General features: G+C 41.5%; 1 protein-coding gene across 3 annotated transcripts in view; it reads left to right on the top strand.

Annotated features, from left to right (window-relative positions):
* sh2b3 (SH2B adaptor protein 3) overlaps positions 1-16,622 on the top strand; it is a 51,452-nt gene that overhangs the window by 30,386 nt on the left and 4,444 nt on the right. For all 3 annotated transcript variants that reach the window (XM_088294166.1, XM_088294149.1, XM_088294156.1), the window contains exons 3-7: positions 13,393-13,494; positions 13,577-13,665; positions 14,755-14,906; positions 15,890-16,104; positions 16,178-16,355. In XM_088294166.1, coding sequence (XP_088150292.1) covers positions 13,393-13,494; positions 13,577-13,665; positions 14,755-14,906; positions 15,890-16,104; positions 16,178-16,355 — 736 coding nt within the window. The remainder of the gene's footprint in view (positions 1-13,392; positions 13,495-13,576; positions 13,666-14,754; positions 14,907-15,889; positions 16,105-16,177; positions 16,356-16,622) is intronic.

Below are 16,622 nucleotides of genomic sequence, written 5' to 3'. Positions count from 1 at the left end.
GTTCTATATCCAATAAGACACACAAACTGATACATTGATCCAACTTGTGTCATTTTATAACGTGCGCATACACGCACAAACACTCTATAAGAGTGCTTCAGCACCCTTAAAAAAAGGCCTCAACCTGCCCCCCCTGAGAAGCTTAACTTCGGCTGTTAAAAATCCCTTAAAAGTTCACATCTCTGTTTGCACGTGCGTTTCGGTGTGACAGGAATCAAGAGAAACATCTAAAGGAAGTGAAGTGGTTAAGTCATGTGGTCAAGATGTTTGTCAGATCTCGCTCTCGTTTCTTTCGAGTGTCTCTGCAGGCAAGGTGAGGGCTCGCGAACTGCCTTTTTAATCTATCAAGCCATCCATGTGTCTGTTTTATTTATTCGTGATTAATTCTATTTAATTTTCGTCTTGTGTGTAGTTGTGTGCTAACCAACAACCAAAACACAAATTAAACACGACCCATATGGAAAGCCCCTAAAGTAGAGCCGCACTACAGCCTCATCCACAATTTCCCTTTGCCCAATCTCAAAACAGTCATGAGCTCAGTGCTGCCAAAATTTATGATTAATCTTCTTCTTTTTCTTCTTCGTCTTCTTCTACTTCTTCTAGTTATTAATTTTACATTAATAAAAAAAACGTGCAAAAATTAAAGATCCATTCTTCAGCAAGCTCCTCAAACTGTGCCTCATATGCCCAATTTTTCAGGTGATGTTCATCCGACCGGAGTGAGCAAAATGATGGCTATCCCAAATGCTTTTTTCAACTCTGTTGGTAAAACAGAGTGGAGGAGAGGATAAAATATTATATGTATATGTGTGTGTGTGTGTGTGTAGGTGTATATGTGACTCAAAAGCTTTGCGTTTGCTTTGATCTTTTAATCTTCACATCATGCACTTTTTCTTCATTGTGAAGGAGCTGTGCAAGCTCATCCCTCCCATAAGTCTGCTCTTCTCATTCAGGTTTCCATTACAGTACATTCGTGTCACTGACTTCTTACTGTGTAACACAATGTTTAAAAATCCCAAATGCCAGTGGAGCGTAGCCATCCGCCTATCGGAGCAAAATGCCTTTTAAACATTTTGGCAGAATTTGATCTTGGCAATTCACGTTTGGCGTTAAACGCTGGTTTGGACAGTGTTATCATGGCTTGATCTCGCTCCCAGTGCAGGCGTGATTCTGGCTCAGCTGAAGCAGGCAGAAGTGCATTTGAATGTTTGTTCAAACATGCCGAAGAGGAAAGAGAGGATGGCGGTTTGGCCTGTCCCTTGACCGAAGAACACTGACAGCTCAGTTACATGACTTGGGAATTCTGATAGGGGTGGAGCTCCACCTCATCACCTGTCCTTGATCTCCTTACAGTGAAGAGAAACTGACAATTGCTGCTTAAAGTTTTGAACCAGACTTTTTGGAGCTCTCGATTTTACCATTAGAACAAGAATGAGGCATTTCTACATGAATTCATTTGAACTTGCTCATTGGACTTCTCTGAAAAGTCAGAAATGAATCGAGCGTGTTTTTTTACATGCATAATATGCGTTACTATTTCTTCATTTTTCTTTGTGTGTGACTGTGAAACTGCAACTGGAAAAATCCATCTATTAATTGTTTTTTGCACATTTTCTATAGGTTATCCATTACCCAAAGTGGTCACTGGTAAATCACAGGGCACATATAAAGATCACTAACTAGGAAATGAGCCGCACTGCCTGTACAGAAGTGAGCGTGAACCATTGCACTTTCATAACAATAATGACATTTTGTCCCATTAAAGGGGAACAAAAGCAAGAATGCATCATAAGTGCCAGCAATTTTAAAAACACAGAAGTCTGATTTATATTAAGTCTCTTTTTTTAAATAAAAAAAAAAATAATGAATCAACATAAAGCGGATTCTGTGTTGGGGGAAATCATTATTAGCTGCAGACTGAAAGCGACACTAGAGAATTACCTGCTACTTCGATGGCTGACAGATTTAAGGGATCGATTGATTTTGCAAGTCTTTATAATTGGCCTGCCCACATGTTGTATGTTATTTTCACGCATTATTAACCTCTTTGAAGTGTGGAACGTTGATGAATACGCCATTGTCTGATGGGCCATATGGCAAAATTTTGTTTGTTTGAAGATTGAGAGTCTGGATGCTTTTTAGACAATGAGTGAAAATAAATAGTTGCATTGGATTTACTGTAATTTCAATGTGTTTTTTGACTTGATTTTTCCATGTTATTTATCATGCAAGACATCCCATAAAAAGGCAAATTTTTCCAACACAAAAAAATACATTTCTGCAAAACTCATCTTTCAAACTCATCATCAACATTTGTCATGCTTTGCACTCTGAGGAGTGGCCATTCCAACCAGACCCGGTGTTATGACGGACTATTATGTTTGGGAAATCGGGTCGTGTTGCTAATTCTTTAAATGGTCCTACATCAAATCTTGCTTGCTTGATTGAACATTAGCATTGCAGGCCTTTGTCAAATGAGCACACACCTTTAACACACACACACACACACGCACGCACACACCGACATGTGAGCACATGCAAGCAACTTCCGCTCTTTTGTGGGCTGAGTTGTACGAAGCCTGAAGACGAGAAAAGTTTCTCTTGATTCTCCAGAATGATGACAATGATGTTCCATGCTGGCATACGTGCTCAATAAAATGACAAGTTTATGGCACCACGTGTGAGTGCCTCAAATCTTTCCTGGCAAAACGTATCATGTGTATGCAAAGGCAGAAATCACAAAGCGAAATGGTATTTCTTTTGTAGAAAATTCTACTATTCGTCTACATCTGCAAAAAGTGTGCTGACATTGTTAATTCTGTGCTCACAAACCATTTGATCCCGTTCTTTGCTCTCCTTCCTATGCGTTCTCCTGCACTTGGGATTTTTCATTCATATGAGAGATGCACTTGCAGTACGATAGATGCAAGTCAAACACAGTGACACACATTGACTTCCAAGTTGCTTTAACTTTAGAATTGAAAGAAATTCCTTTTGTTCCAAGGAATTTCCTTCCATTGCTATGCAGATGACAGTCAGATCTATGTCCCGCTGAGAAAAAAAGACTCTTTCTCCTTGAGACCACTTTTGTCCTGCCTAGAGGATATCAAAATCTGGATGTCACTTAATTTCCTGAATTTCAATGAAAATAAGACAGAGGTTATGATGTTCGGTCCCAGTGGCCCTTCTACTCTCAATCCTGTTGACCACGGCCCCTTGACTAAAGCCAACAGTCTCAAACTTGGGTTTTAAACTGGACAGTGATTTTAAATTGGATCAGCAAATCAGTGCTGTTGTTCGTCTTTCATTTTAGGCATCTAGCTAAAGTGAAGCCCTTTCTTTCCCAACAGCATTTCGAAACAGTAATCCATGCATTCGTTCCATCTAGGCTAGATTACTGTAAAATACTTTACTTTGGAGTCAGCCAGTCCTCCCTCAAGTGCCTCCAAGTGGTCCAAAATTCTGCCTTCTCACCTTTAAACTGGTGCTCGGAAGATGGATCACATAACCACAATCTTGGCCTCTCTTCATTGGCGCCCAGTGCACTTTAGAGTTGGCTTCAAGATACTTCTGTTCCCCTTCAAATCTTGAAATGGCCTCGCCCCAGCGTACCTCTCTAAGCTCCTCCACCCCTACGCACCTGCCCGCCGCCTCAGTTCTGTGGACCAAATGGTGCCCAGGACTAAGCACAACCACCGGGGGGTTCCTTATTTGCAGGCATGTTTGTTTGTCTACTCGCTTTTGAAAGACATATCATGGAGAAAATGTAAAGAGCTAAATGTTATGTCGAAGAAAATAACGGTAAAGAAAAGCGCAACTCATTTTCGGCCCCGTTTGACGACGGATGTCTGTTGTCCTAGAAAATGTTGGTTGTTGTACCATTTTTGGGGCTTTCCACTTCAGAGACTGTGCTGTATTAGCATTTTCCATGAAGTGGAATTCTGGCGGCGGCACGGTGGATGACTGGTTAGCACGATGGCCTCACAGTGCAGAGTGAAATTCTGGCCTTGTCTTAACACGATGAATAATTAAAGATACCTTTACATGTACTTCCACAATTTTTGCAATGCACTCGGCCGTTGTTTTTGAATGAGTTCATGAATGGCAATGAAATATATTTTGGCATCTATCGTAATATTGCAGCTGATTCACTGAAGAGGAGCAGAGTTGGCTTCTGTGAATTTTTAGTGTATGTGTGTGTTTTTTTTTTATTTAAGGTATAAACTTCTGCATATTTTGACAGCGTGTCACTATTTCTTAGAAGCGCGTAGAGAAGCGAACTGACACATTTATTCATCCACCTCCACCGATTTCCTAGAACACTCTCCTCGATCAGTTTTGCTAGCCCAGCACTAGCACTTTGTGTGTGTGTGTGTGTGTGTGTGTGCGAGCGCACGCATGTGTGTGTGTTTTTTAAAAGTAAGTAAATGTGCGTTCCGTCACCACATCCTCCTCCTTGCCACAGATGCTGCTGATAGTGAATATTATGAGATCGAAAGCTGTCTTGTTTTTTAAATTTACTCACTGGACTCTTGATTAGGTACACCTGAAATGAGATCTGATTCAAAAGTTGCATCAAACATTCTGTTTTTGCAAGGATTAATCATGCTCGGTTGAGACCGAAACTGTCGGAGGAAGATCTATTTCAAAATCTGGCTATTTCTGTGGTTGTAGTTTGCAGTGGTGCACCCCTGGATGGTCCAAAAAACGAATGAGTGTCCAATGAGGTAATGCTTTAAGTAACATTTTAGCCAACTCAAATGTCATACAAGAAGCAGGACTGTATAATACAACAGAGTAAAAACAAAATAAAGTGAGAAGCCAAGTGACGGAGCTGTTGCTGGAGTAGTCGTCTATTATTGGAAATTTGTTATCAATGAAATAATTTGCGGATGTAATTTTTTAGGCGGAGCAGTGCAGGTCTGGTTCGGTGGTGAGGAAACTTTGTTGTAAACTCTGGACTCCTTTTAATCAATTTGCTATTTGTAGACGCTCACGTCACCAAACCTGGGAAAACATGTCAGGGGCCTTCCTGCTTATGTCGTAATAACAAGCAGGACAACAGTTCATGACATGATTGTTTGACGGTGAATTCGAAAAATATTTTGGGCTGGAGTCGAGTCACAAAAAATGAATACGTGTATATTATTTATTAAGACATCTTATCTTTGGTGGCTCTGTGGTGACATCTTGTGTTTAAAGACAAGACATTGTGGACATTGAAAGTGAACATGGGTGCTATGTCACGATGCCCTTCGCTGTTCTTTTGAGGAAGTTCTTTTGCACGTTTTGCCGAATGCAGAAGTGGCTTGTGCATATACCGCGTTGTCTTGCTCAGCTTCGTACTGCACAACCTTGCCAATGTTACAATAAGCTACATTTTTGGGGGGGGTCTATGGCTATCGTCACACTTTGATATCTTTGCCATCACTAATACCTTTATGTTGCGCAGTTGCACAAAAATAAATATCATACTTAGAATGACATGACGTTTGATCAATTTTGTTGTATAGGGGAATGAGATTGTGCATCAATATTTTCAATTATTTACAGTACTGTATATTATTATACTACTATTGTACTATATAATTAGAAATGGTCGTAAGGAAACGATAGGAGTAAACTTTGAAAAATCCAACAATTTTTTTTTATTGATGTTAGTCTGTTTTGTTGTTGTCATTTGCACACGTTCAAAATAAATATTTCCTTCCAAAGCCAAAGAAAATGTGGAACATTTGTGTAATTCCGTTGTGATTCAGTTTTGTTTGACTTTTGGCTGAAATTTCGGTCGATCTCCAAATTGTACGACTTTTTTGGGGCCGCTTCCACTGTAAATTTTGAACGATGCAGAATATCTTAAGCCTTGGAAAAACAAAAGGCAACATTCCCTCCCGTCTTGACCCCAGGGAAGCACTGACAGATGTGCCGATTATGACGTTTTGAGGTCAAGGTCTCCTCAGCCCCCAACGGATGGTGTCATACACACACAGGCACCCTGGACAGTATAGGCCACAGCAACCCTCACGGGGATAGCGGAATGTTGCGTGTCAGTCAGTTACCATGGCGATGGCCTTACACATGGGACCCTGGGAATGTCATGTTGGACTACTAACATCCTGTGTGTCACCCAAGTGTGGGTGTGTGCGCTCAGTCAGTGCTGTACGGTATACGTGCGTTTAGGACTTAGTGGGCGCGAGGTCATGTGGTCACATCTGTTGCTGCGTCTGTTTTCAAGCGATTTTTAGTGAAAGTTGAGTCAATGTGAAAAAGAGAGCGAATAGTCATAATACGCACGTAATCTCGGCAACTTGTCGAAACAAACCCTGTTATAATACTTTCTCTTCCGAATATCTTGCTGCTATTTTCGTTCACAGTTTGCTTTCTGACCAAACGGAAGTAGTCTAATGGCATTTAAATGTACTGTATAACAAGCTCCTTTTTTTTTTTAAGATGACATAATAGTTTATCCAATCAAATCCATTTTACACATTTTCACAAGAATTTCAATTTTACTCATTATGTACAGCATAATTTAATGCATTTTAGTTCCTTAACATCTCCAAGTGTTTGAAAAATGTCAAATTTATAAGAAAATAATCAAAGAATCAGCAGCTATTTAAAATCATGAATTGATATTGCACTCTTTGTATGTTTAGTGGCATTTTATTTTTAAGTTGCTAAAATTTCAAAAATGTTTAAAACAATTTTTAATGTGACCTAAATTTCTAAATTGCCAAAATAAAAAAAATAAAAATTCCACAACTTATAAATTCTGAGTTATAATAGTTCTTTTGTATTTGAATATTTTTCCAGACGTCTCGTTAACAGTTGTTTTCCAGCACAGTTGTTATCATTCCTACTCTTCATTTTACACATTTAAAAAACATATCTGATGGCTTTTTGAAACTTTTTATATAATAATTAATTAATTTATTTATTTTTTATTTTCTGTTATGTGTCAGGCATGTGATTGAAAATTGATCAGTCAAAGGTTCAATCACTGCTTGCCTGCCCTAACCGAGACCCGCTTGTAGCATGCATACGGATGAATAATTTACTGACATCAGTGTCATAAAGTTGTTGTTGTTGTTCTTTTTTTATGTGTGTGGTATAGGGCTGGGCGATATGACCTAAAATCAATATCGCGGTAAATTGGGCAATTTTACCTTGATAACGATAAATGCACGATAAATTCCCCTTGAGGACCAAAATCAAAATAAATGCAGGAAATGCATATTAACTGTTTTTTATTGACCAACTGGTACACATTACTTTCAGGGAAAAATAAAAGTACAAAAACCATTTGTGTAAACATTCAAAATAGCTTGCTTTGCATGACTTGACCAATGTCACAAAGAACAGGAGAAAAAGGGTCCCTCTCACAAAATCTTTTTCTGCAAATATATTGTGCTGAGATGCTGCAATGCCATTTGCAAAGGCCTAGATTTGTGTAAAGGTATTTTGTAAACAATATAAATAACGCCATGTGCAAAGGAGCTAGTCGCCTGTAAACAAAATGCTAAATAGAATGGGGAAAAATGTCAATGGAATGCCAGTGCCAAATAAACGCGTGTGCTTCATCAGGAAAATGCCGTCTCGGGTACTCTGGTGCGCAGTCGCCACTTGTCGTCTATGTACCGCACAGTCAGGCTCAAACAGGGATGCATGTTGTGACTCAACCACAAGTCGGATGTGGATGCAAAATGCTTGACATGTCTCCGCTCCCGTCCCGATGTTGTCTCATATGGGGAGAGATTTGTGTTAAATCTCATTAATGATCCTAGTGAGGAAACGAGTATGCTGCTCTGCAGATTATATAAAAAGTGGATTTTTTTTTTCTTTGTCTTCTCTATTTATAACCAAGCAACATTATATATTCTTTACTTTTATCCGAATACCGATTACTTAATAGGATTTCCAGTAGAATATCTGAACACCCAAAAATTCAATAGCTGCAGCCCTAGTTGTGAGCCAGCAAAATCACTCCTCTTATTCCGACGTCACTTTGCCTTGTGGACCAAAATCTGTGGGGAGACATTCTAACTAGTCACTAGAGAAGAACATTTTGTCCTGCTAAGTCGAAAACGTTGCTTGAAAAACGCAAAACACTTGGTCATTCATGAAGTGGAAATGACTTATTTTGTCTTCTGTATTTTTAATTGTGCTTTAACTAAGCAAATAAATTATTTATTTATATATATATTTATTTATATATATATATATATATATATATATATATGCCGTTACTTGCTTATTCAATAGAATTTTGAGTAGAATATTCGAATACCAAAATATTTCAACTGCAGCCCTAAAGTCAACTCATCGAATAATCGACTACGTAATAGGTTCAACCTGTAGTATGCTATGCTATTTTTCCCCCATTGTCTAAAGTCATTCCATGTCCACAATTTAGTGCCAACCACCTATGAAGTTTATTTATACTCATTGTAATTTATACATAGCAGGTAATGTGCAATGTGCTCTCTCTCCCACCAGTTGCCGGATGAGGTAGCGTAAAGAAATTGACTAGAGGGCTGTGTGGAAACTACTCAGCGAGCCATTCAAGCACACATGGGATCAGTCATTTGAGATGCTAATGAAATACATCCCGTGGGGTTTACCGTACACTTGTTCTCACTAGCTGTCTTGACGTCAGTGTGAGGGTCCGCTGTACTGTGTGGAAGCGCATGTGTAGTGTCGCTTGTTATCATTAATTCTTTGACATCTCTCAAAGTTTAGCGCTCCTGTGTGGCCATCCTTCAAATAAACGCTCCGTCAAGCCGATGAACATAATGTGCGCAATGTGAGCATTTATTGTGTGTTGTCGGAAGGTGATCAGTCATCAGCGTGCTCTGAACTCACTTCCCCAGTCGAGTTGATTCACCGGTTAGATCTGTTGTGATGTGTTGCTCAACCACTCCGACGTCTGCTGCTTGTTTCTTCTCCTTCTTCTTCTTCTTCTTCTTCCTCTTCACACCACATATGGTTCCTCAGAGTCCTCACACAAACTCATTCACAGTCTCACGATAAATTCCTCTCCGTGAGTCACTCTCGCAAAGACAAAGATCTCATTAGATCTTGCACCTGCCCGGCACCGTCGTGTGAAAACATTTGGAGTATTTTGGTTTTTTCTTCTGTCTGTTTTTTTGTACGCGTTATTTGAGTGAGGGGGTTGATAATCAAAATCTGCGGTTTTTGGTTGCCTTTAGGACAACTGGATGCCCAGTCCAGTTATTGTATTGTACTAAAACAAATAGTGTAAAATTGGAAAGCATTGTATTAATAGTTTCATATTAGAAGGAAATTGAATAACCATCATTTAGATTCAAATACAAATGACACGTGTGTAGAATTTCATGATTAGAATAAGCTTGCTCTAAATAGCATCGTCATCAAAGCTACCAGCAATGCATCACCCGAGTTGTCCTGGCTGGTCTGCCCAACCACTATTGGCTGCAAACATTAGTGATTGTTGATTTCCATGGCAACAGTAGAAAATGCTTTTTTCTTTATTACAAACTAGCCAAACCAGGGTGAACGACTAGTTAGCACGATGGCCTCACAGTGAGAGACAGCATCGGTCGTGGGTTCGATCCCGGCTCCGGCCATCCTGTGTGGAGTTTGCATGTTATTCCCGTGCCTGCGTGGGTTTCCTCCGGGTTCTCCGGTTTCCTCCCACATTCCAAAAAACATGCATGGCAGTTTGATTGGACATTCTAAATTGCCCCTAGGTATGAGTGTGTGTGCAGATGCTTGTTCGTCTTTGTGTGCCCTGCGATTGGCTGGCAACCAGTTCAGGGTGTACCCTGCCTACTGCCCGAAGTCTGCTGGGATAGGCTCCAGCACCCCCCGCGACCCTAGTGAGGAGAAGCGGTACGGATGATGGATGGATGGACAAACTAGCCATTAATCTCATTTGGAGGCTTTTATTTTGAGGTCACAGTTGTCCATATTGTGCATCTGAATCATTAATAAAATCTTCCATGATGTATATTTAGTGTCTTATTAAGTTAATACCTCAACGATATTTAGCTTTCATTTGATCATTGTTCCTCTATGAACCGACATATTTAGCACATTAAATGACACATTCACAGACTTAATATTTGAAGTGTAAATAAAAACCTTGTTCAGAGGAGGCCGATATGTTGGTGCAACTTCACTTTTAGTCACTTCCCCATTATCACGTCCGACTAAATGAGTCATTTTACTTCCTGCCACCTCCGTGACAGCACGCGTCTCGTTGATGATATTAGACGCTGTGGCTGAGGCAGCCGACGTTCCGACTGATGGCGTCCATTCATAAAAACTGGCCATCTGAGCAAATCAAGCCGGAGCACGGTTAATTTGCTCTTCCATTGTGTGTGCGCGTGCAGGGGTGTGTGTGTGTGTGTGTGTGTGTGTGTACATGTGTGCGTCTGTGTAGGATTAGCGTAGACATTCCTCAGGCTCACACACTGTCACATGGACTCAGACTCATCCGGCGCACAAAAGCCCTGGAATCCGTCGTCCCTCTGCTCTCCATCACTCCCTCCTTCTCTCCACATGGCCCCCCCAACGCCTTGTCTCTCGCCGTCTCGTCTGTTTCCTTTTCACGCTTTTGTTCTCTCGCGCCACTAGCCCGCTCCGATCACCTCTCCCCCCCCTTTACATTTCTTCATCGCGCTCCCCGGCGTACAGCATGTAGTCCCATGGGCTGGCGTGTTGATTCTAGAGAGGCATGCGAGCCTCGTCTGTGCTCCATGTTTGGATGGGAGGAAGTCGTTGCCGAGTGGTGAGGGAGCAATGATTGGTGTATGACTTTCACCAGAAGTTAAATAAACTCAGTGGGAAATTGATTGATTGATGATGGATGGATGTTAGATATTGTAGATGGATACAAGTGCACTATGGCATTGTTTGGTGGATGCCATCGGCTCTTAATCAACTGACTTTTTAGTTTTTCTGGAAGCCGTGTAACTGTGCTACAAAAAATAGCCCACAGAAGTCTACTTTTGAGAAATTGATTACAGCAGTTTTTAAAGTTATATAACTTGCACAATTTCTTTTTCTTTTTTTTTACTGTCGGTTTTATAAGTTATTTCCATTTTCCTATTCAACCATAATACTTATTTGTAGTTTTATTGTATTAGTAATATACTTTAATCACGGTTAAATAATATTGACCTTGTTCAATTCATACCAATTCAATACATGCTTTTAAAATGACAGGACTTGTTTTTTTTTCTGTTTTACCAGAAATTTCAAAATCACACAATATTAAAAGAAAACGGAGGACTCCCTGCTATCCCTTTCACATAACTGCCATCCCACAAATTGGTCTTTGTAACTTTTGAGGCTGTCAATAAACCCCATCCAAATACATTCTAAAGCTTTGATTACTTTAGATTCTTGGTGGCCATAGCAGCCCCGTTTCAGCCAACCACTGATAAAACAGGATGGTGCGGGGGGAAGAGGACAAGCAGTGATTGCCGTGGGTGCCCCGCAAGATCTTTACATTTTCTCATTTGCCTAAGAAGCCGTGGTGCATGCAAGTACACCTTAGTATTTATTAGTGCGTTTTACGTCTTTGCATCCTCGCACCCTCCAACTTTTCTAAAGCCATGTGTTTCATCTACCTACAAGTAAAATCTGTGATATTTTAGTTGGTTATAAACCTAAAGAAAAGTGTCTGGTAGAGGAGCATTTGGTCAATAAATGCTGAAAATGGGAAGATCATTGAAAGTGTGATAGCAGCCCACAACAACCTCAGGGCTGTCAAATCTATGAAGGCATAATGATTCATATGAAGGTGAAGGCAAGCCAAAATGAATTCAAGGAAGCCCCCAAAAACGTGTTTGTGAGAACCGGCACGTCTCAAATGACAGCAGGGCTGCCGAGCCGCCGAGCCCACACATCCAACAAGCGCCAACATGGCCGCTGGCGTAAACACGCACACGGATGGATGAGTCGGTCAGCTTGGCATGCGGGCTCGCGGCCCCCCAGGGGGTGAAAAGTGGCAGCTGACAATAACACGTGCAGGCGTGCGAGTCAGGCAGCCACGAGAGGTTAAAGCGTGTAATTCATATGTTTGGTGTCGTGCGTCCGAGTGCACATAACGGGTACGGGAGGCAACGGAGGGAAAGTCGCCAGGCGTTGATGACGATTAGAAGTCATCCGCTGGCTGACATCTTTCGTCGCAATCGTCATCGTGGTCGTCATCACTGAGGCTTAACAGTAAGCAAAGAATGACAATATTCTCATGACACAAGATGGAACCCCTCCAACTGGGGACTTTGTTTGCTGTCTCAGTATGATCATTAACATATTAGAAGTTGAAATTTTGTTGCAATTGTAAGTTTTTTTGTTAGTTTCATATTCAGAGATGTTCTGTGTATAAAACCTGTGTATTATTATTATTATTAGTTGTAGTAGTAAAAGGAACCACTTTTTAAAATTAGTTTCTTTTGATAATGACACGGGCCATGTCCCTTCCTCCTCATAGTGTATGCAGAAGGCTATTAAAAGTACGGATGGTGGGCCACAAATGACCCCTGGTGATGATTTGGTCCCAAGATTTTGATGATTTTAACTCAGGATGGAATTATAATTCTTAACATTGAGGTCATTAGTGCGCAGCAAAGTTCCGTTCCTACGGCAGGAATAATGCCCGCATATGGGACTAACCGAAAAAAAATAAAAAAATTGAGGAGAGTCCATCAACTTGAAACAATCACGTGCCAACAATAGCAAATGTCATTTTTTTTTTTTTTAGTTTGATAAACAACTTCACATTTTTTTTTTTGGTTTGTCCTCCCACTGAACCAAAGTTGAACCAAATTGACTTTCAGATCAATGTACGTATCCAACCGGGATTTCTGGCAACCATATATGCTATATGTATAGTGGCAGGCAGAACAGGTCAAAGATTTGCTTTGTTTTCTGAACTTTTTTGTGCCATTTATGAGAGATGGTGCCCCGTGAGTCAAATATGGGCGTTGTTGGCTCAAGTTCGGCACTCACTAAGCCAAAGCAACATACCGACATTGTGTTTGTAACAAGTGTCTCCATTGGCCAACCAAAAGATTGATATTGTGAGCCACCAAGACAACACGACTGGAGAGCTCCCGCTGAGCTTCACACGCACAATTCGCATGCCGATGGCGCCTTGTATGCACAAACTGAACTCATTTCCTCATTTACACACAAACACAGCCGTGTGGCTCCCATTTTCGTTTTTTTCCATTCATTTGCTGCGTTTCCTGGATGAGCTGTGCGTTTTCTACGCTTGCGTGTCGCTCACTGGGCGGCCTTCACGGTGACAGGAATGCAAGTGTGACCTCCATTCTCCTTGAGCAGTTTGCTGATGTCTTTACATTCCAGTCAATGACCATCACTGTCTGTGTCTTGTAGGCCTCCGGTCCCAAACTGACGACTCACTGCTCAGATATCCAAGAAGTCCGTCGCTGCAACCGGCTGGAGATGCCCGACAACTTAAACACATTTGTTTTAAAGGTGAAGCTTTGTTTATGAGAGCCACGCGGCCTTCAATTTATTGTGTGGGTGCATTTAAAAAGCCTCTTTGTCCCCCAAAAAGGTTAACCGAGGCAGTTTGATATTTGAGACAGACAACGACCAGCAAGTCAGCTCCTGGACCACAGAGATTAAAGAATGCATCAGCAACAGGTGGGAAGCATGATGGACCCTTCATGGCTTTAAACCAGTGCTTCTCAAATAGAGGGGCGGCGCCCCTCGAGGGCGCAGTGCGATGTTGTGGGGGGCACGTGTGACCCTGGGGAACATGCTTTTTTCCTCGACGTACTACAAGAAAGTGTAATTGCATATCCGGTCCAGTAGTTGGCAGTGGCGCTCTCATTACCCATTGTGCACAGCGAGTATTAACTCTACGGTGTAGGTTGGTTTTGCGATGAAAATGCTATTATTTATAGTTGCGATGGTGGTGGGGGCCGCAAATTGTTTTCTTTTTGCTAAGGGGCGGGGGGTCGTAACAGAAAATAGACAAGCACCGCTTTAAACCATCACATTTTTAGTTTGACTCCCTTTCAGTTCGGTGGGAAAAATCACTTCAACCGGACGTCATACATGAAGCGGACAGCGTGTGTGCGTGCGAGGAAGTGTGGGGGAGGTCCGATTGCTCAGGAGAATAGTCTTTAACAATTTTGCAGATGTTAAGTTGAAACGTGCGCATGCACACACACACACATGCATGCACAAAGTTCAGAGTTCACCCTTGACTCTGGTGTAAAATCAAATTGCACCCTGAGTGGAGACGTACCGTCCATGAAGTATTTAGGAAACAAGAGGCCTTTCATACAACATAAGTTGTATAAAACATTTTAGAATAATTGTGATATGCATTATATAATACTTGTAGTGTACAACGTTGTGTATTAAGATTACTTTTCGCCCTTGTGGTTGCTTTTCTACGACAAACCAAAGCTGCTTCGGTAGCCGCAAGAAACTGAAAAACAAGCCACATTTAGCTTGGGCTGTTCGATGTGGCCTTAAAATAAAATCGCATTTCTGATTTTAATGACTTTTTTGCAGCTGTGCATACACACACACACACACACACATATATGCACTATCTCTACACTCTCTCTCTTTCTCTCATACTCTCTCCTTCTCTTAAACAATTCAGCACTACATGCTTGAGACCGTTGCAACAAGTCACATATAAATGAAATTAAAAGTGTGCCTCTGAGCAACATTCATGTGCGTGTGTGTGTGTGCGTGTGTGTGTGTGTTATTCAGGTTGGGCAGTGTGGATCTGGAGCCCATCTCATCCCCAGCTGACAGCGCCGTTTCAACCAATCACCGGTCAAGCTCAGAATCTGGAGGTCAAAGTGATTGGCGGCCCGCCTCGTCTCACCTGGCTCCTCAGACGCGGCCTGTCACAATTAGCTGTATGTATTTTGTGCTTTCCATTGACGTCACATTTTCTGTTGGTCTGTTGTGTCTTTCAAATTCACTTTAGTGTAGTGGCTGAAGGACTTCATCAAGCAATTTTTTTCTATGGATTTTGCAAAATTCTGGGAATTTTCAAAGTTGGAAACCTCCGCCTACGCATCTTCCGATGATTTCTGGAATCTCGACTTGAACGGAATGAGGCTCAATTACAACCGTAATTTAATATTTTCGATGGGACTTTGTTGGTATTTTAGGTTGGTGGGTGGTGTGTATTTTTGCTCATTTTTCAGTGTGTCGCGTCCAAGGGTTTGAGTCATGTTTAATTTTATTAGCGTTTCTCTTCAAGGAAAGAATTGATTGTTCCATAAAATATTTCAAACCCGATAAAGGTTCCAAATACAACTGTTGCAATGTCTTGCTTTTTAATTGTAGTATTTTATGATACCTTTACAGTCTAACTTCCTTTGGAAATTTGCTGTAATGCCCCCCCCCCTCCTTTGCAACCTTAATTGATATGAGCTCATTCACTCCCAGCCAACATTTCCCCATATTGCCACCCCAAAAGAAAAACGTTTCTAATGCAATTGCTGAAAAAATATTTTCGGGGGGAATGAAACCATATTTGACGTATTTGAATTTCTCTCCCTCATTATTGATGTGACAAGCTCAGATTCACCCCCTAATCTTTATCTTCTGCTCAAAAGCGGTGTTGATCGGGTTTCAAATCCAAGGTGATACAAATCCGCCATCTACGTTGATCTGTTCATCATGACGGTGGTTTAGAACCTGGAATTGAATCATTTTACATTCACAATTTAGTAGTAAGACTGCAACAAACGATTGTTGTCATGATATCGATACTTAATACAACATATGTCCGTGGATTCCAGTTGACGAATATAAACGTCTATGGCAGTGAAGGTCATCGCCTGTTTTTTGGGTGCAGCTGTTGACCACTTCTCGCTTTCCTGCTCCTCAGGCCCAGTCACTCTGGCTCTGCCAGAGCCGCTCATCCACAAGACGGATCACTTCCTCTTCTCCTACCCGTGGTTCCACGGGCACATCTCACGCGTCAAGGCGGCCCACCTAGTCCAGAGCTCGGGGGCCGAGGGCCACGGCGTCTTCCTGGTGCGTCAGAGCGAGACGCGGCGAGGCGATTACGTCCTCACCTTTAACTACCAAGGAAAAGCTAAGGTGCGCCTGGGAAGCCTCGCAGAGACCTGATTATTCAGAGTCCAGTTCTAATTTCCCTTTTGTTTGTGTGCAGCACCTGCGCCTCTCACTGACCGAGTGGGGGCAGTGCAGGGTGCAACACCTGCGCTTCCCCTCCGTCATGGAAATGCTCAGCCACTTCCGCCTCTTCCCCATCCCTTTGGAGTGCGGATCCGCTGGCGCCGTCACGCTCTCCAGCTTCGTCGTGGCGGGCTCCAGCCCCCCGTCACAAGGTGAGCGCCCGCCTTTAAATGTTTTCAGCAATAAGTTTGATGCTATGCAGTGAATTTAAGAAAGAACAGTTTGTTGTATAAAAAAGGAACCAATTGGTTGTTCATTATGAAGTGAAATTTATTCAATAAAAATATAGCTTATAATCTTTTTAAATATAATTTATAATTATTTTATACAACTTTCAGTAGGCTACTCGAATACTGAAATGTTCGAAAGCTGCATTACCTTGTCCCATTTTCATTAATCTAATATGTAAATCCCTTGTC

This window comes from Idiotropiscis lumnitzeri, chromosome 1 (assembly GCF_059441095.1).
Source record: "Idiotropiscis lumnitzeri isolate Australia: NSW breed Sydney's pygmy pipehorse chromosome 1, RoL_Ilum_1.0, whole genome shotgun sequence".
NCBI classification, from domain to species: domain Eukaryota; kingdom Metazoa; phylum Chordata; class Actinopteri; order Syngnathiformes; family Syngnathidae; genus Idiotropiscis; species Idiotropiscis lumnitzeri.
The sequence above is the reverse complement of the archived record's forward strand: the minus strand, read 5'-3'. Positions and strand labels throughout refer to the sequence as shown.